General features: G+C 29.6%; 1 protein-coding gene across 1 annotated transcript in view; it reads left to right on the top strand.

Moving 5' to 3' along the window:
• Positions 1-22,287, top strand: part of wake (ankyrin repeat and fibronectin type III domain containing protein wide awake) — a 138,732-nt gene that overhangs the window by 100,488 nt on the left and 15,957 nt on the right. The window contains exons 5-8 of the mRNA XM_075291966.1: positions 3,364-3,442; positions 3,556-3,659; positions 6,740-6,877; positions 9,725-9,949. Coding sequence (XP_075148081.1) covers positions 3,364-3,442; positions 3,556-3,659; positions 6,740-6,877; positions 9,725-9,949 — 546 coding nt within the window. The remainder of the gene's footprint in view (positions 1-3,363; positions 3,443-3,555; positions 3,660-6,739; positions 6,878-9,724; positions 9,950-22,287) is intronic.

The raw sequence follows: 22,287 nt of genomic DNA, 5'->3' as shown, positions 1-22,287 counted from the left end.
TTCTATAGAAATACATTTTTGACAAAATTTTCTATAGAAATAAAATTTTGACGAAATTTTCTATAGAAATAAAATTGTGAGAAAATTTTCTATAGAAATACAACTTTGACAACATTTTCTATAGAAATAAAATTTTGACAAATTTTTCTATAGAAATACAATTTTGACAAAATTGTCTATAGAAATAAAATTTTGACAAAATTTTCTATAGAAATACATTTTTGACAAAATTTTCTATAGAAATAAAATTTTGACGAAATTTTCTATAGAAATAAAATTGTGAGAAAATTTTCTATAGAAATACAACTTTGACAACATTTTCTATAGAAATAAAATTTTGACAAATTTTTCTATAGAAATAAAACTTTGACAAAATATTGTATAGAAATAAAATTTTGACAAAATTTTTTATAGAAATAAAATTTTGACAAAATTTTCTATAGAAATAAAATGTTGACAAAATTTTCTATAGAAATACAATTTTGACAAAATTTTCTATAGAAATACAATTTTGACAAAATTTTCTATAGAAATACAATTTTGACAAAATTTTCTATAGAAATACAATTTTGACAAAATTGTCTATAGAAATAAAATTTTGACAAAATTTTCTATAGAAATTACATTTGATAAAATTTTCTATTGAAATGAAATTTTGATGAAATAAATAAAATTTTGACAAAATAAATAAAATTTTGACAAAATAAATAAAATTTTGACAAAATTTTCTATAGAAATAAAATTTTGACAAAATTCTCTATAGAAATAAAATTTTGACAAAATTGTCTATAGAAATAAAATTTTGACAAACTTTTCTATAGAAATAAAATTTTGACAAAATTTTCTATAGAAATAAAGTTTTGACAAAATTTTCTATATAGAAATAAAATTTTGACAAAATTTTCTATATAGAAATAAAATTTTGACAAAAATTTCTATAGAAATAAAATTTTGACAAAATGTTCTATATAGAAATAAAATTTTGGCAAAAATTTCTATAGAAATAAAATTTTGACCAAATTTTCTATAGAAATAAAATTTTGACAAAATTTTCTATAGAAAAAAAATTTTGACGAAATTTTCTATAGAAATTACATTTGATAAAATTTTCTATTGAAATGAAATTTTGACGAAACAAATAAAATTTTGACGAAACAAATAAAATTTTGACAAAATAAATAAAATTTTGATAAAATTGTCTATAGAAATAAAATTTTGACAAAATTTTCTATAGAAATAAAATTTTGACAAAATTGTCTATAGAAATAAAATGTTGACAAAATTTTCTATAGAAATAAAATTTTGACAAAATTTTCTATATAGAAATAAAATTTTCACAAAATTTTCTATATAGAAATAAAATTTTGACAAAATTTTCTATATAGAAATAGAACTGACAAAATGTTCTATATAGAAATAACATTTTGAAAAAATTTTCTATTGAAATGAAATTTTGATGAAATAAATAAAATTTTGACAAAATTTTCTATAGAACTAAAAGTCTGACAAAATTCTCTATAGAAATAAAATTTTGACAAAATTTTCTATAGAAATAAAATTTTGACAAAATTTTCTATAGAAATAAAATTTTGACAAAGTTTTCTATACAGAAATAAAATTTTGACAAAATTTTCTATATAGAAATAAAACGTTGACAAAATGTTCTATATAGAAATAAAGTATTGACAAAATTTTCTATAGAGATCAAATTTTGACAAAATTTTCTATAGAAATAAAATGTTAACAAAATTTTCTATAGAAATAACATTTTGACAAAATTATTGTTGGTTTTGTTCTTTAAGCATTGTTGTTGTTTTTTATTGCAGCTTAAAACCATACATTGACTGTGTAGCTTAACCAACAGAGGAAAAGAATGTTTGTCAAATTTATTTGGGCAAAGCCCTATAGACTGCAAGATGGTTGGATGGACGCACGATTCGGAATTACCACATTCCTCATCAGCATCCTCTACTTGCAGCAAAACTATCAACCAATTATCAGAATAAATTCAGGCAGTTCATTAAACCCAACAATAAACCACACTTGAACCCTCCGAAAAAATAAAATTTCAACAAAATTTTCTATAGAAATAAAATTTCGACAAAATTTTCTATAGAAATAAAATTTTGACAAAGTTTTCTATATAGAAGTAAAACTTTGACAAAATGTTCTATATAGAAATAAATTTATTTTTTTCTGTGCTGGCATGAATATTTGTCCAATTAAAATATTAATTGAATTTTAAATAATGTTCAATTAAAAATGTAATTAACAACAAATTTTGAAATCAAAACAAAAATCTAAAATAATTATTTCTCTTGGTGATTGAATATTACCATTTCTTTGACTGAAGATATTTCAATAAAAAATTAAGTGGATCCAGTAATTTCATGATTAAAGACAATCATTTATTTTATTTCTGTGTAGGAATGTATGGAAATATATCTTTTTTGAAGCATACACCACTACGTATGTTTTCGAAAAGGAAAGGCGGAATAATATCCTAAAAGTGCTCCCATTTTGATAATGGGATAGCTGTATCGCAAACATACTATCTCTTAGGTGAAAATTGAACTAAATTAATCATATTAGATTAACTTAATTTGATTAAAAAGAAGTCAAATTAAATTTAAATAAAATATAATTAGAATAAAAAACTTATAATTAAAATTAAATTCGTTTAAATATTTCACTCGATCAACACTCATTTATAAGAGAGAAGTCCAGCACCTGTGGTAACAACTGGCAGCTGTCATATATAAACTATCATAAATTACTTAAAATAAAATAAATTAATTAAATTATATTAAGTAAAATATTTCACATAAATGAATTAAAGGAAATTAAAATGTTTAAATTAAATTTAAATTACATTTAAATTAAATTATATAATTATATAAATTAAATTTTTTAAAATAACATTCCCTATTACAATTTGTTTCTTTAAAGTCAATATTTGTTATCTAAAGCAATAATAATTTTATTGCAAATAATCAATTTTATTTCAAAACCTCAAAATTGTTTGGCATTATATCACAACATGGACGAACCACTAACCTAGTTACGAGTGTTATATTTACAACTAAGTATTTGTCTACGGAAATCTTTTACCACTACTACCACAATCCCAGAAAAGCTTCTAAACTATAAACTTTGACAATTTTCCAAAAGTGTGGCCAAACCGCAACAAATTTACTACACTTTAATTAAAATTTTCGTTTTATGTATATCTAATCACTACTCTTTACTCTGTGGTTATTTCAATTAATTTTTATTAAACTATTCCATTTTTGTCATCTTCTCTCCCTGTCTCTCTGTGCCTCTCGTGCTGGGTCGCTTTTGTTTGTGTCACAACATTTGCAGCATTATTTTCGGCAGTTGAACATGGTCATTTGGATAAAGCGAGGACAATTTTGGAATCGACAGATGTTGATGTCAACAGGTAAGAGGAGTGAAGAGTAATGACTCAATATTCTCTTGATTTACTATGGAATGTTTATGTTGAACTTAATTACTAATTGACTTTTGGTTTTCTTTTGAACATCTTCCTTTTAGCATAAATACTGATGGTCTATCACCTTTGGATGTTGCGGTATTGAGCAATAATCGTTCAATGACAAAAATGTTACTACAACATGGAGCCATGGAAGGATCACAATGTAAGTGCTATACACAAAAAAAATATTTTTTCTGATTTCAATCATAAAATTAATTGATCAAATTAATTTTTAATTGAAATGTCTTCAATCGCAGAAATGATAGTATCAATTAAAATATTGAATTGAAAAATTGAAAGTCAAGTAAAAAATTAATTGAAACTATTAATTTTTGTGATTGCTATTTGTTTCAATTAAAATATTTTTGAATCAATTAAATTTTTAATTGAATATTTTTAAAAAACTCAATTAAGACTTTAATTGGAAACATTTTCGTGAATTTTTTTCCTGTGTTGGCATGTAGGACATTTTACCAATTATATTCGGCATTTATTATTTCTGTAGAAAATTTTGTAAATTTTTTTTCGGGAAGTTCGAGTGTAATTTACTTTGGTTTTAGTGAATTACCCGAATTTATTATGATAATTGGTTTATAGTTTCGCTACAAATAGAGGATGCTGATGAGGAATGCGGTAATTCCGAAATGACCGTCCATGCAACCATTTTGCAGTCTATAGAGCTTTGCCCAAATAAATTTGACAAATATACTTTTCCTCTGTTGGTTAAGCTACTCTTGTCGTTTAGTCAACATATGGTTTTAAGCACAATTTAAAAACAACAAAACTATTTGAAGAAAAAACCAAACACAATAAACTCCAGGAAGTTGGAAAATAGGTTACTGAGGAGATCAAACCATTTACCGTGTTAGTTTCATACTTTTCGTTTATCGAACCAAACGCGTATACGACAAGTATTAACATAACATTAAAATGCAAATAAAAAGAAATTAAGTGCACAAAATAAATTTCCATAAAGGGGAAAATGTAATTTTTTTGTTTTGTTTTTTTTTTTTGGTTTGGTAAATGCAACATTTGGTATGACGCAAGCCAAATTTCCTATCTTCCTAAAGACAATCTTTGGAAAAAACCAACAGTAAAAAAACAATACAAATTTTGTCAATATTTTATTTCCAAAGAAAATTTTATCAAAATTGTATTTTTATAGCAATTTTGTCAAAATTTTATTTCTATAGAAAATTTTTTCATAATTTTATTTCTGTAGAAATTTTTTCAAAATTTTCTTTCAATAGAAAATTCTCTCAAAATTTTCTTTCAATAGAAAATTCTCTCAAAATTTTATTTCTATAGAAAATTTTGTCAATTTCTTTTTCTATAGAAAATTTTGTCAATTTCTTTTTCTATCGAAAATATTGTCAACATTATATTTCTATAAAAATTTTGTCAAATTTCAGTTCTATAGAAAATTTTTGTCAAAATTTTAATTCTATAAAAATTTTTGTCTAAATATTATTTCTATAGAAAATTTTGTTCTATAGAAATTTTTGTTATCTCAATAGCAAATTTTCTCAAAATTTTATTTCTATAGAAAATTTTCTCAAAATTTTATCTCAATAGAAAATATTGTCAAAATTTTATCTCTATAGAAAATTTTGTCAAAATTTTATCTCCATAGAAAATTTTGTCAAAATTTTATTTCTATTGAAAATTTTGTCAAAATTTTATTTCTATAGAAAATTTTATCAATATTTTATTTTTATAGAAATTTTGTCAAAATTTTATTTCTATAGAAAATTTTATCAATATTTTAATTTTTAGAAATTTTGTCAACATTTTATTTCTATAGAAAATTTGGTCAAAATTTTATTTCTATAGAAAATTTTGTCAAAATTGTTTTTCCATAGAAATTTTTGTCAAAATTTTATTTCTATAGAAAATTTTTTTAAAAATTTTAATTCTATAAAAATTTTTGTCTAAATATTATTTCTATTGAAAATTTTGTACTATGGAAATTTTTGTTATCTCAATAGCAAATTTTCTCAAAATTTTAGTTCTATAGAAATTTTTCTCAGAATTTGATTTCAATAGAAAATTTTCTCAAAATGTTATTTCTAAAGAAAATTTTGTCTAAATATTATCTCTATAGAAAATTTACTCAAAATATATTCAATAGAAAATTTTATCAAAATTTTATTTTTATAGAAATTTTGTGAAAATTTTAATTCTATAGAAAATTTTGTCAAAATTTTATTTCTATAGAAAATTTTGTAAAAATTTTATTTTTATAGAAATTTTTCTCAAAATGTTATTTCAATAGAAAATTTTCTCAAAATTTATTTCTATAGAAAATTTTGTCAAAATTTTATCTCTATAGAAAATTTTGTTAAAATTTTATTTCTATAGAAAATTTTCTCAAAATATTATTTCAATAGAAAATTTTCTCAAAATTTTATTTCTAAAGAAAATTTTGTCTAAATATTATTTCTATAGAAAATTTTGTTAACGTTTTATTTCTATAGAAAATTTTCTCAAAATTTTATCTCTATAGAAAATTTTCTCAAAATTTTATTTCTATAGAAATTTTTCTCAAAATGTTATTTCAATAGAAAATTTTCTCAAAATTTTATTTCTATAGAAAATTTTGTCAACAGTTTATCTCTATAGAATATTTTGTTAAAATTTTATTTCTATAGAAAATTTTGTCAAAATTTTATTTCTATAGAAATTTTGTCAAAATTTTATTTCTATAGAAAATTTTTTAAAAATTTTATTTCTATAGAAAAATTTGTTTAAACTTTATTTCTATAGAAATTTTTATCAAAATTTTATTTTTTTGGAAAATTTTGTCAAAAATTTTATTTCTGTAGAAAATTTTGTCAAAAATTTATTTCTATAGAAAATTTTGTCAAATTTCATTTCTATAGAAAATTTTGTCAAAATTTATGAAGTACCTCTTAGTTGAAGAGGGATATTTTGCAAAATCTACCAAAAAAATCAAGAATTCTACCAATCTAACAAATATCTACCATTTTTGGTAGAATTCTACTAACTGTGGCAACAGTGTTTATATTATCTGTTGTCAATACCGCATTATTAATTTTTGCATCCAATTTAATCAAAAATTTCTTTAAAATGAGGTTCATGCATAACATGTACATAAATTTATATTTTCTTATAAATATAAAACGAAATATGTATTTTAGTTGTTAGTTGTTTAGTTTAAATTAAATTCGTCTTAATTTTCTTTTCCATAAATCCTGCCACCCATCCACCACCATCATCTAGTCTCTGTGGATAGTATTGGTACAAAATTGAATGGCCTACTGAAGGATGCCGAAATACGAATTCATGATTTAAGCGGTCTAGATGGAACATGCCAGCCATCATTTTCATCACGTCCTTCAATTTCAAGTATTATCATAGGTAAGTAATATTAATACAATACAATTTTTCGAAAATCGAAACCAAGGTCATAGAATCATTTCTAAATTCACTCGTACCTACATCCGTTTATATGTTGAGATCCAATCCAATGGCCTAACATTTACCCAATTACTTTTATGGAAAATTGCAAGACAAATTCTTAAGAATTCAAACTCTTAAGAATTGGATGCTTTTTTGCTATGGCCTCTTTTATTAGTGTATCTATACAATGGAAGTAAATGAAGAAAAATGACTACTCCCATGAATGAGTGGTATTTCATTCAATTGGATTGTAGTATTATGAGGCTTGTTTGGTTAACTTAGAGGCAATTCGGTAAATGTAAACTCATTTAATTGAAAGACTACACTCAATATTCAGATGGAAAGTACACTCAAAACTAAAGTGCTCCACAGAATAACAACATGAACTAGATAGAAGCAACATAGATGGAATTCCATAAATTGTAACGATAAACATTTACCGTTATCGTTCGATGAAGAGAAGAGAATATAGACTAACTTAAGAGATAGTTATTAAAAATATTGCTATGAAGCAAATAAAACTACTAAAGTTATAAAAGATGCTATAAAAAATTATCAATAAAATTTTGAGAAAATTTTCTATAGAAATAAAATTTCGACAAAATTTTCTAAAGAAATAAAATTTTGACAAAATTTTCTATAGAAATAAAATTTTGACAAAATTTTCTATAGAAATAAAATTTTAACAAAATTTTCTATAGAAACAAAATTTTCTATAGAGATAGAATTTTAACAGAATTTTCTATAGAAATAAAGTTTTGACAAAATTTTCTATAGAAATAAAGTTTTGACAAAATTTTCTATAGAAATAAAGTTTTGACAACATTTTCTATAGAAATAAAATTTTGACAAAATTTTCTATAGAAATAAAATTTTGACAAAATTTTCTATAGAAATAAAATTTTGACAAAATTTTCTATAGAAATAAAATTTTGACAAAATTTTCTATAGAAATAAAATTTTGACAACATTTTCTATAGAAATAAAATTTTAACAAAATTTTCTATAGAAATAAAATTTTGACAAAATTTTCTATAGAAATAAAATTTTGACAAAATTTTCTATAGAAATAAAATTTGGACAACATTTTCTATAGGAAAAAAAAAATTTTGACAAAATTTTCTATAGAATAACATTTTGACAAAATTTTCTATAGAATTAAAATTTTGACAAAATTTTCTATAGAAGTAAAATTTTGACAAAATTTTCTATAGAAATAAAATGTTGACAAAATTTTCTATAGAAATAAAATTTTGACAAAATTTTCTATAGAAATAAAATTAAATTTTGAGAAAATTTTCTATTGAAATAAAATTTTGAGAAAAATTTCTATAGAAATAAAATTTTGACAAAATTTTCTAAAGAAATAAAATATTGACAAAATTTTCTAAAGAAATAAAATGTTGACAAAATTTTCTATAGAAATAAAATTTTGACAAAATTTTCTATAGAAATAAAGTTTTGACAAAATTTTCTATAGAAATAAAATTTTGACAACATTTTCTGTAGAAATAAAATTATGACAAAATTTTCTAAAGAAATAAAATTTTCTATACAGAAATAAAATTTTGACAAAACTTTCTATAAGAAATAAAATTTTGTTAAAAAAGATTAAAACTATTTCTCGAAAAAATCTCCAAATTTATGGAAATTCCCCACCAAATCCCCAAGTCTCCAAATCGGAAATTTCGTCCCCATTCACGAAAAAATATCCCCAATTTGGGGAAAATCCCCAATACTGGCAACTGGTAATGCCTATCAGACGAAGTTTACAAACACTATTGGCTCCATGATTTGGAGGAAAAGAAATCAATTAAACTCCTCTTATTTATGTGAGGGTCCTGCATTTTGTGTAAGGCGTAAGCGAATTATGGAGGCATATAGCTTCAGATTACTGGCGGACCAGGAAAAATTTTTACTTAAGCAGTCTGCTAGTGTATGTAGAACAAGAACTTTGCTGCTACAGAAGATAATATCAGTGTGGGTTAGGATTAGAGCCGTCCACACAAAAAATATTTTTTGTCTTCAACCACGAAATTAATTGAACCAATTAATTTTTAATTGAAATGTCTTCAATCACAGAAATAGTATCAATTAAAAAATTAATTGATCCAATTCAAAAATTAATTGATACTATTAATTTTTGTGATTGATTTTTATTTCAATTAAAAAATTTGTTGAATCAATTAAATTTTTAAGTGAATATTTTTTAAAACACAATTAAGATTTTAATTGGAAAAATTTTCGTTAATTTTTTTGTGTGTCACGTTATTTCGTCGCGGATTTTGGGCTTCCCATAAGAAATGCACGTAAACAAGTGTTCGCCTAACGCATATCGCTATGGCTATATTTAGACACTTAAGCGTAACATATTCCAAGTTGTCTTCATGAGTGTGGTTTTTGTTCGTGAGAGTGATTTTGGTTGGTGAGCATAAGTGAGATTCGGCGATCAATTGTACCACTTATCTATCTCAGACACTATATTTACAAGCTACCAATGATTACACAAATAATCTGGAAGCCAGTTTTTATTCTAAAAACATGATAAATATTGAGATGACTTAAATTCCCGAAAATAACACTTCCCCATTAATATTTCATGTATCTATTTAACACATTATCACTCTAACTTAAAACGTTTCTTCCTCTTCCAAAACTTATAATGTAAATTATTTATTTTGAAACTTTTTTAAACACCTAATTCAAATGCATGACCTTCTACCTTCCGCCAACGTTTCGGAAGACCACATCTTGTAATATTCATGGTGTATCTTTATTTTTGTGTGTGTTTTTGTTCATTTACAGGCAACACTGGCTCCTCGGTTACTGGATGTACTGGCAATGAAGTCGATAAGCAAATTGGCATTTGGGAAAGACGTGTCAAGGGTTTACGTCGTTTGCTCTTGGGCTGGGATCAAGCACGACCACCAGATGCCCCAGCATCAGTTACAGTCGATGTTACGGGTGATAATTCGATACAAGTGCAAATACTTGAGCCATTCGAAGGAGCAATCGGTACTAAATTTAAAGGTAAATATACATACATAAATACACCCACATCCATATGAACCAATATGATGGTACCTTACCTAAAGGCAATGGACAATAGCCAATAAGACTTGGAAACAGGTCAGCAATCATTTAAGTGTGCATGAACAATAAATGCTACATACCATGCTATTGTTGTAATACAAGAGTATCCTTGCTAACAGCAAAAAAAATAGTAGTTATATGGTACAACCATATCGTAGTATAGGGATATGTATAAGGGTATTCCTTCCCAGCAAAACAAAGCCTCGCCAGAAAAGTGGCGGAAATGTTTTTTTGGATCCGGAAGTGGGCTTGTCATAGGAAGGGTGTCCACTATTTTAACAGCCATTGCACTGAATTTGCATAATATCATATTATTCATATTGCCTTTATCGTCTTTTTTGTTAAATGTCGATTTTGGACACATCAAAATCAAGAGTCGATTTGAGCCGATTTTCAAAAATATAGAATGTCGATTTGTTGAAATAGACCTTTCAACTATTTTAACGTAGGGAGCCACCGTGGTGCAACGGTTAGCATGCCCGCCTTGCATACACAAGGTCGTGGGCTCGATTCCTGCTTCGACCGAACACCAAAAAGTTTTCAGCGGTGGATTATCCCACCCCAGCAATGCTGATGACATTTCTGAGGGTTTCAAAGCTTCTCCAAGTGGTTTCACTGCAATGTGGAACGCCGTCCGGACTCGGCTATAAAAAGTAGGTCCCTTGTCATTGAGCTTAACCCTCTAATGCCTCAGTTTTTTTTCCAGCTGATTAAATATTCAATATTAACGACACAAAAGCAAGAAAACGAAACAAGAAAAACGTATACGATAAATTTCAGTATATGCTGCAAAGCCTCTTGAACAGTTTTAACCAAGTTTTCTTTTTATTTTACCCATTTTTGTTGTCTTAAGGTGCGTTTTACTAAAAGCTTCCTTATTTATCAAAGCCCGCCTAAAGGCGGGATTGGGCATTAGAGGGTTAACATGGAATCGGGCATCACTCAGTGATAAGAGATAAGTTCACCAATGTGGTATCACAATGTACTGAATAGTCTAAGTGAGCCTGATCATAGGGCTGCCACATAACCTAACTATTTTAACGTAAACTCGATTTTCAACTTTTATATCCCTAATGTGCTTGTGACCAAAATCGACTTTTAAAGAAACAAGTATATACGGGCGTTGGTTCGGTCAGGCCGAATCTTATGTACCCTCCACCATGGATTGCGTAGAAACTTCTACTAAAGACTGCCATCCAGAATCGAATTACTTGGGTTGCGGTAACTTCTTAACATCGTATTCTAAATTGTAAGTTAGTCCATAAGGGTTATATATTAAACAAAAGAAAACAAAGGCCGATTAATTGTGGGGGTCGCTTTATATGGGGGCTATATACAATTATGCACACGGTTGCACAGTTTATAGAATTCTACCAAAAAGAACAGATTTTTTACTGTTTGGTAGATTGGTAGAGTTCGTGATGTTTTAGTAGATTTTGCAAAATATTTCTCCCCAACTAAGAGGTACTTCATAAATTTTCTATAGAAATAAAATGTTGACAAAATTTCCTATAGAAATAAAATTTTGATAAAATCTTCTATAGAAATAAAATTTTGACAAAATTTTATATAGAAATAACATTTTTACTAAATTTTCTAAAGAAATAAAATTTTCACAAATTTTCTAAAGAAATATAATTTTGACAAAATTTTCTATAGATATAAAATATTAACAAAATTATCTATAGAAATAAAATTTTGACAAAATTTTCTATAGAAATCAAATTTTGACAAAATGTTCTACAGTTTTTGACAAAATTTTCTATAGTAAAACAATTTTTGTTGATTATTTTTGGCTCGAGTGACAACCAATTATAATGACCCAATATGGACCAATTTTTGTGTGAATGGAGATCGGCTATATATAACTATAGACCGATATGGACCAATTTTGGCATGGTTGTTAGCGGCCATATACTAGCGCAATGTACCAAATTTCAACCGAATCGGTTTAATTTTGCTCCTCCAAGAAACTCCGGAGGTAAAATCTGGGCATCGGTTTATATGGGGGCTATATATAATTATGGACCGGTATAGACCAATTTTTGCATTATTGTTAGAGACCATTTACTAACACCAAGTACCAAATTTCAACCGGATCGGATGAATTTTGCTCCTCCAAAAGGCTCCGGAGGTCAAATCTGGGGATCGGTTTGTATGAGGGCTATATATAATTATGGACCGATATGGATAAATTTTTGCATGGTTTTTAGAGACTATATATTAACACCATGTTCCAAATTTCAGTCGGATCGGATGAAATTTGCTTCTCTTAGAGGCTCCGGAGGCCAAATATGGGGATTGGTCTATATGGGGGCTTTATATAATAATATACTAACACCACGTACCAAATTTCAACCGGATCAGATTACTTTTACTCCTCCTAGAGGCTCCGGAGGCCAAATATGGGGATTGGTCTATATGGGGGCTATATATAATTATGGACCGATATTGATAAGTTTTTGCATTATTATTAGAGATCATATACTAACACCACATACCAAATTCAAACCGGATCGGATGAATTTTGCTCCTCCTAGAGGCTCAGGAGGTCAAATCTGGGATTGGTTTAGATAGAGGCTATATATAATTATGAACCGAAATGGTCCAATTATTGCATGATTGTTAGAGACCATTTACTAACACCACGTACCAAATTTCTACCGGATCGGATGAATTTTGCTCCTCCAAGAGGCTCCGGAGGTCAAATCTGGGGATCGGTTTATATGGGGGCTATATATAATTATAGACCGATATGGATAAATTTTTGCATGGTTATTAGAGATCATATACTAACACCACATAGCAAACCGGATCGGATGAAATTTTCTCCTCCAAGAGGCTCCGGAGGTCAAATCTGGGGATCGGTTTGTATGGTTGTTAGAGGCCATATATAAACATAACGTAGCAAATTTCAACCGGATCGGATGAAATTGGCTTCTCTAAGAGGCTCCACAAACCAAATCTGGGGGACGGTTTATATGGGGGCTATACGTAAAAGTGGTCCGATAAGGTCCATTTGCAATACCATCCGACCTACATCTCATAACAACTACTTGTGCCAAGTTTCAACACGATAGCTTATTTCGTTCGGAAGTTAGCGTGATTTCAACAGACGGGCGGACGGACGTGGCTAGATCGACTTAGAATTTCTCCACGACCCAGAATATATATACTTTATGGAGTCTTAAAGCAATATTAGAATGTGTAACATCCTAGGGGTATAGAAATGGAACTTTGAGAAGAAAATGGATTTTTCATGCTGGCTATTCACCAAAAAGTAGACTTTACAATAATATCAAATGGTAAAATTGGGAATTTTTTACATTTTAAAAAAGTTGATTTTTCAAATTTTAGAAAATTTCGAATTTTGCAATAGTCGCCTTTTACAAACATTGACAGACATTTCCAACTAGCCAATGTCTAAATAGCTCCCATTTCTTTCAAATAATGTTTGATGTATCAAATAAAGGCCCATGCTTTTTGAAATGTTACACACTTTACGAAAATAAATTTCTTTCAAAGTAGCCATGTAAAATATGACTACGGAACGCCCTAATGTTGGAAGTATTTTAAATTCTGGTCCTTTCTTCAGTCCTGTCATCAGCACCAACTGTATTTTATTCTTATGCTTTCGACAGTAAAGTAAACTTTCAAAGATTTACTTGATTGGAGGAAATGGTTAGGTCAGTTGATTCGACCAAAAGAGTTATGGATGTTAGGGAGACAATGAGAGTTTGTATTGTGTATGGGCCATGGGGCAAGGGATAATGCTAATAAGTTGTGTAAATAAGAAACCAAAGGAAAACATACCGAATGTCAATAAGACTAAAGTGTTGTGAGTTTGTAACATTTTATGATGCAGGATCTATCATAATAACTCGAACAGTTTATGTTGTAACTACACTGAAAAAAAGCATGCGAGGTTCCAAAGATTTTGTCTTTACTTTTGGTATTGATTCCGAGCCAAAGAAGCGGAGAATACAAGTAAGGATACTTTAAAGACACAATTCTCTTTTAAATTTGGATTTTGTGTACTTGCTTCTATGAAGCAAATTTTGATTTTTCATTTTTTCAGATTTGTTTCTTCATATGTTATAAAAAAACGAGTTAATGACAACTTTATTTTCCAAATTCGGGCTCGACTTCCAGTAGAAATTATGCTATTTTTCAAATAAAAAACATCTTTAAAATAAAGTGTTGAAAAACATGTCCTATTTTTAAACGATTTTTTGCTTTGTAGTCAAGATGCAAAAAGACAGCAAATTTAAAGATAATTTAATTAATTTTAAAGAATTTTCTGAATTATTAAAGTCAAGTTGACCTTACCCCAAATCATTTTTCTTTCATGTTATGATACCCATTTTTAAGTAAAATCACTTAATTATAAGGACAATACGACTTCATTGAAAAGTTTATCGTTTTTTGGACAAGGAAAAGACTTTATATTAGAGAAATGCGTATTCTATCCTACGCAAAATTTGCATTCGTATTTTAAGGACATGAAATCTTTGGCCTCACGACAATATTTTTTTCAGTGTATATTAAATGGGGTTCTAAGTATTTAACAGCAACATTTGCCTAAAAAAAGAGAGTTTTGTAGAAAAAAAATTATGAAAATTTTTCCAATTAAAATCTTAATTGAGTTTTAAAAACTATTCAATTAAAAACTTAATTGATTCAAAAAATGTTTTAATGGAAACAACAAATTAATAACATAGTATCAATTAATTATACCCTCCACCATAGGATGGGGGTATATTAACTGTGTGATGCCATTTGTAACACATCGAAATATTGGTCTAAGACCCCTTAAAGTATATATGTACACACAAACATTTTTTTTTATTATTCAATCACGAAATTAATTGATTAATTAATTTTTTAATTGAAATGTCTTCAATCACAGAAATGATAGTATCAATTAAAAAATTAATTGAAGGTCAATTAAAAAATTAATTCATCCAATTAAAAAATTAATTGATACTATTAATTGTTCTGATTGATTTTTGTTTCAATTAAAAAATTTGTTGATTCAATTGAATTTTTAATTGAATATTTTTTCAAACTCAATTAAAATTTTAATTGGAAAATTGTTCGTGAAATTTTTTTCTGTGTATGTTATATTCTGGGTCGTGGTGAAATACGGAGTCGATATGGTAAATAATGCTAACGAAATAAGCTATCGACTTGAAACTTGACACAAGTAGTTGTTATTGATGTAGGTCGGATGGTACTGCAAATGGGCCATATCGAACCACTTTTACTTATAGCTCCCATACACTCCAAAAAAAGTTTACTTGGATCCAATTATTTTGACCTTCATTTAAGGATATTGATTCCGAGCCAAAGATGCGGCTTCTTTAAAATAAAGACATTTTTTAGCGACCTATCTGGCCTTAAATCTAGGATCAATAAAATTAAAATTAGGATACAGATCTCATTATTCAGTCTCTTTTCACGGTTTATTAATAAAGGTACTCACGTACAAACAAATGCCACTTCAAAAATTCAAATTATAACGGATACTTCAAAGTAAAAAATGTTTTCTTTATTCCAAAAAACTTTAAACCAAAGACGATAAATCCTGCAAATAAGTCTTAGCCTATATTTGAAGCTTTTTTATCTTAAATCTAATGATTCAATAATTCAGTTAATTTAAGGACGATTTCTTTAAATCAAAAATGCGTCTCTTTATTTTAAGGAAAATTTTCCTTAGTTCAAAGAGATGCGACTTTAACGGAGGGACGCAAATTTACAAAGACACAAATCCCAAATATAATGAAATTTTTTTTGAATCAAATATTATAAACTATGCTTCACTGAAAATGTCATTATTTTAAAGAAATTTATCCTTAATATTTTGTAAATTGCGCATCCTAAAATTTAGGTTGCATAATCTTTAATATCACGTAAATATTTTTTTCAGTGTATTCCAGTATTGAATTTAGCTGCCGACAATTTTTCAGTTAAAGTTAACCGGAGAAAATTGATTTGCAATTTACTTTTAGTTAACTGGCACATATAGCTCAAAAAAGTGAACCCTCTATTACACTAAAGCCAATTTAACTTTATTTGAGTTCATGGAATTATTATATTTAGAGAAAGTATTCTTTACTCTAATAATTTGAAATTCGTACTTCTCACAAAATAGTTCATTATTTCTTTAAATTTGTAAATTTTAGTACAAATGCGGCCACGTTGAATTTCATATGGCACTAAAGACATTCTTGTAATTTTGAATTCCAATTTTTTCCTTCGAACTACAAAATTTTCATTAACAAGTTAAAAAAAATCAATTATGTCTAATAAATTTTCTTGAATTTGTCGAAAAATATTTACTTATTATTGTGATATCGGCGTGATGTCAGCGTTTGTAATACTGTTCTAAATGTTCTAAAATTAACCAAAATTTTTCTTTCTAACGGGTTCACTGTTTTTTTTTTCAGTGTAACCGAGGTACACTGAAAAAAATATTGTCGTGAGGCAAAATATTTCATATCCTTAAAATACGAATGCAAATTTTGCTTAGCATAGAAGACGCATTTCTCCAATATAAAGTTTTTTCCTTGTCCAAAATTCGATAAATTTTTCAATGAAGTCATATTGTCCTTATAATTATGTGATTTCACTTAAAAATGGGTATCATAACATGAAAGAAAAAAAATTTGGGGTAAGGTCAACTTGACTTTCTTTCTTATAATTAATGAAATTGTCTTTAAATTTGTTGTCTATTTGCATCTTGAATACAAAGCAAAAAATCGTTAAAAAATATGACATGCTTTGCAACACTTTATTTTAAAGACGTTTTTTACTTGAAACATAGCATAATTTCTACTGGAAGTCGACTATGAATTTGGAAAATGAAGTTGTCGTTTTTAAAGGACTGCCATCAAAGTATGAAGAAACAAGTGAGGAAAGTCTAAAGTCGGGCTGGGCCGACTATATTATACCCTGCACCACTATGTAGATCTAAATTTTCGATACCATATCACATCCGTTAAATGTGTTGGGGGCTATATATAAAGGTTTGTCCCAAATACATACATTTAAATATCACTCGATTTGTACAGAATTTGATAGACTTCTACAAAATCTATAGACTCAAAATTTAAGTCGGCTAATGGACTAGGGTGGAACACAATGTTAGTAAAAACAAGTAAGGAAAGTCTAAAGTCGGGCGGGGCCGATTATATTATACCCTGCACCACTTTGTAGATCTAAATTTTCTATGCCATATCACATCCGTTAAATGTGTTGGGGGCTATATATAAAGGTTTGTCCTAAATACATACATTTAAATATCACTCGATCTGGACAGAATTTGATAGACTTCTACAAAATCTATAGACTCAAAATTTAAGTCGGCTAATGGACTAGGGTGGGACACAATGTTAGTAAAAAATATGGGAAACATTTAAACCTGAAGCAATTTTAAGGAAACTTCGAAAAAGTTTATTTATGGTTTATCGCTCGATATATATGTATGTATTAGAAGTTTAGGAAAATTAGAGTCATTTTTACAACTATTCGACTAAGCAGTGGCGATTTTAGAAGGAAAATGTTGGTATTTTGACCATTTTTGTCGAAATCAGAAAAACATATATATGGGAGCTATATCGAAATCTGAACCGATTTCAATCAAATTTGGCACATATGACTATATTACTAATTGTACTCCTAGTGCAAAATTTCAACCAAATTGGGCCAAAACTCTGGCTTCTGGGGCCATATAAGTCCATATCGGGCGAAAACTATAGCTACTATGCTAATTCTACTCTCTGTGCAAAATTTCAATTAAATCGGAGTAGAAGATTGGCCTCTGTGGTCATATGAGTGTAAATCGGGCGAAAGCTATATATGGGAGCTATATCTAAATCTGAACCGATTTCAACCAAATTTGGCACGCATAGCTACAATGCTAATTCTACTCCCTGTGCAAAATGTCAACTAAATCGGAGCAAAAAATTGGCCTCTGTGGTCATTTGAGTGTAAATCGGGCGAAAGCTATATATGGGAGCTATATCTAAATCTGAACCGATTTCCACCAAATATGACACGCATAACTATAATGCTAATTCTACTCCCTGTGCAAAATTTCAACTAAATCGGAGCAAAAAATTGGCCTCTGTGGGCAAAGTAGTGTAAATCGGGCGAAAGCTATATATGGGAGCTATATCTAAATCTGAACCGATGTGGATGATATTTTGCAAGTTTTTCGAGACTCATAAAATATTCGGATGTACGGAATTTGAGGAAGATCGGTTGATATACACGCCAATTATGACCAGATCAGTGAAAAATATATATGGCAGCTATATCTAAATCTGAACCGATTTTTTCCAAAATCAATAGGGATCGTCTTTGAGCCGAAACAGGACCCTATACCAAATTTTAGGACAATCAGACTAAAACTGCGAGCTGTACTGTGCACACAAAAATACATCAACAGACAGACAGACGGACATCGCTAAATCGACTCAGAATTTAATTCTATGACGATCGGTATACTAAACGATGGGTCTCAGACTTTTCCTTCTTGGCGTTACATACAAATGCACAAACTTATTATACCCTGTACCACAGTAGTGGTGAAGGGTATAAAAAGATGAAAAAAAAACGAAAAATTAAAATTTGCTTCCTAGAAGCAAGTACACAAAACCCTAAAATAAGTCTAAAGTCGGGCGGGGCCGACTATATTATACCCTGCACCACTTTGTAAATCTAAATTTTCGATACCATATCACATCCGTCAAATGTGTTGGGGGCTATATATAAAGGTTTGTCCCAAATACATACATTTAAATATCACTCGCTCTGGACAGAATTTAATAGACTTCTACAAAATCTATAGACTCAAAATTTAAGTCGGCTAATGCACTATATCTAAATCTGAACCGATTTCAACCGAATTTGGCACGCATAGCTACAATACTAATTCTACTCCCTGTGCAAAATTTCAAATAAATCGGAGTTAAAAATTGGCCTCTGTGGTAATATGAGTGTAAATCGGGCGAAAGCTATATATGGGAGATATATCTAAATCTGAACCGATTTCAACCAAATTTGGCACGCATAGCTACAATGCTAATTCTACTCCCTGTGCTAAATTTCAACTAAATCGGAGCAAACAATTGGCCTCTGTGGTCATGTGAGTGTAAATCGGGCGAAAGCTATATATGGGAGATATATCTAAATCTGAACCGATTTCAACCAAATTTGGCACGCATAGCTACAATGCTAATTCTACTCCCTGTGCTAAATTTCAACTAAATCGGAGCAAACAATTGGCCTCTGTGGTCATATGAGTGTAGGTTAGGTTAGGTTATGTGGCAGCCCGATGTATCAGGCTCACTTAGACTATTCAGTCCATTGTGATACCACAGTGGTGAACTTCTCTCTTATCACTGAGTGCTGCCCGATTCCATGTTAAGCTCAATGACAAGGGACCTCCTTTTTATAGCCGAGTCCGAACGGCGTTCCACATTCCAGTGAAACCACTTAGAGAAGCTTTGAAACCCTCAGAAATGTCACCAGCATTACTGAGGTGGGATAATCCACCGCCGAAAAACTTTTTGGTGTTCGGTCGTAGCAGGAATCGAACCCACGACCTTGTGTATGCAAGGCGGGCATGCTAACCATTGCACCACGGTGGCTCCCGTCATATGAGTGTAAATCGGGCGAAAGCTATATATGGGAGATATATCTAAATCTGAACCGATTTCAACCCTATTTGGCACGCATAGCTACAATGCTAATTCTACTCCCTGTGCTAAATTTCAACTAAATCGGAGCAAACAATTGGCCTCTGTGGTCATGTGAGTGTAAATCGGGCGAAAGCTATATATGGGAGATATATCTAAATTTGAACCGATTTCAACCAAATTTGGCACGCACAGCTACAATGCTAATTCTACTCCCTGTGCAAAATTTCAACTAAATCGGAGTTAAAAATTTGCCTCTGTGGTCATATGAGTGTAAATCGGGCGAAAGCTATACAGGGTGATTTGTTAAGAGCTTGATAACTTTTTTTTTTTAAAAACGCATAAAATTTGCAAAATCTCATCGGTTCTTTATTTGAAACGTTAGATTGGTCCATGACATTTACTTTTTGAAGATAATTTCATTTAAATGTTGACCGCGGCTGCGTCTTAGGTGGTCCATTCGGAAAGTCCAATTTTGGGCAACTTTTTCGAGCATTTCGGCAGGAATAGCCCGAATTTCTTCGGAAATGTTGTCTTCCAAAGCTGGAATAGTTGCTGGCTTATTTCTGTAGACTTTAGACTTGACGTAGCCCCACAAAAAATAGTCTAAAGGCGTCAAATCGCATGATCTTGGTGGCCAACTTACCGGTCCATTTCTTGAGATGAATTGTTCTCCGAAGTTTTCCCTCAAAATGGCCATAGAATCGCGAGCTGTGTGGCATGTAGCGCCATCTTGTTGAAACCACATGTCAACCAAGTTCAGTTCTTCCATTTTTGGCAACAAAAAGTTTGTTAGCATCGAACGATAGCGATCGCCATTCACCGTAACGTTGCGTCCAACAGCATCTTTGAAAAAATACGGTCCAATGATTCCACCAGCGTACAAACCACACCAAACAGTGCATTTTTCGGGATGCATGGGCAGTTCTTGAACGGCTTCTGGTTGCTCTTCACTCCAAATGCGGCAATTTTGCTTATTTACGTAGCCATTCAACCAGAAATGAGCCTCATCGCTGAACAAAATTTGTCGATAAAAAAGCGGATTTTCTGCCAACTTTTCTAGGGCCCATTCACTGAAAATTCGACGTTGTGGCAGATCGTTCGGCTATTCATGATGAAATGTCAAAGCATACTGAGCATCTTTCTCTTTGACACCATGTCTGAAATCCCACGTGATCTGTCAAATACTAATGCATGAAAATCCTAACCTCAAAAGAATCACCCTTTATATGGGAGCTATATCTAAATCTGAACCGATTTCAATAAAATTTGGCGCACTTGACTACACTACTAATTGTACTCTTAGTGCAAAATTTCAACCAAATTGGGGAAAAACTCTGGCTTCTGGGGCCGTATTAGTCCATATCGGGCGAAAGATATATATGGGAGCTATATCTAAATCTGAACCGATTTCTTCCAAAATCAATAGGGTTCTATTCTGAGCCAAAACACATACTTGTGCCAAATTTGAAGTCGATTGGACTAAAACTGTGACCTAGACTTTGATTACAAAAATGTGTTCACGGACAGACGGACATGGCTATATCGACTCAGGAGCCCACCCTGAGCATTTTTGCCAAAGACACCATGTGTCTATCTCGTCTCCTTCTGGGTGTTGCAAACATATGCACTAACTTATAATACCCTGTTCCACAGTGTGGCGCAGGGTATAAAGAGAATTGAGTCTTAAAAGTATCCTTACTTTTATTCTCCGCTTCTTTGGCTCGGAATCAATACCAAAATTGTTAAAGTAAAGACAAAATCTTTGGAACCGGGCATGTTTTTTTTTCAGTGTACATGAAAATAGAAATAAGTTTGTCTTGATCTTTCCTTTTTGTTTTTCAGTGTAGATTTGGTTAAAATTTAACATGAATATGTTCGTTTATATTTATATTTAAAAGAACCGAAAACATTCAACTTCGTTTGCTTAAAATTTGTTTTTAAAGAATAAACAAAGTTTCTTTACTCTCAATATAAGGAAAAAAATTTAATTAAAATTTATTTAAAATCCTTGAAACAAACATGCGCCTATATCAACTCAATGAAATTGAATATCTCCACAACAACAAAAACAACAAAAAACCTAATGTTATTAAATAAAATTGCCACAATAGAAGATGACAGGATAAGAGATATGGCCATGACCGTAACCAAATACGCAACTACCATCACCAAACGCGACACAATGATGAAAAGATAATGAATATTCATTCATTCTAGGACAACAATTGACGAAGAGAAATTTGATTTCATAACAATCGTCAATTTTCATTGTTTACCTTGAAACGCATTGTGCACTATTGACCACAAAGTATCAAAACATCTCACTTCTGTGTGTGTGTGTGTGTGTGTGGGTGGTTGTGGTTCCGGTTGTTCTTGCTGTGAGTGATACCGATATGAACGAATGAATGAACGTGCGGCTGAGATGTTGACTACAAAAATGTGATATTAAATTCCATAATTTGAATTTATTTGTTTATGTTTTGTTTTTACCAGGCTAACAAAACAATAACTGGTATCCGGTGACTAATTTGACATTAGCTCGGTGTTGCCAGTAGTGGGGATTTTTTC

The sequence above is a fragment of the Haematobia irritans genome, chromosome 1 (genome assembly GCF_050003625.1).
Source record: "Haematobia irritans isolate KBUSLIRL chromosome 1, ASM5000362v1, whole genome shotgun sequence".
NCBI classification, from domain to species: Eukaryota; Metazoa; Arthropoda; class Insecta; order Diptera; family Muscidae; genus Haematobia; species Haematobia irritans.
This window is presented reverse-complemented; position numbering and strand designations above follow the sequence as displayed.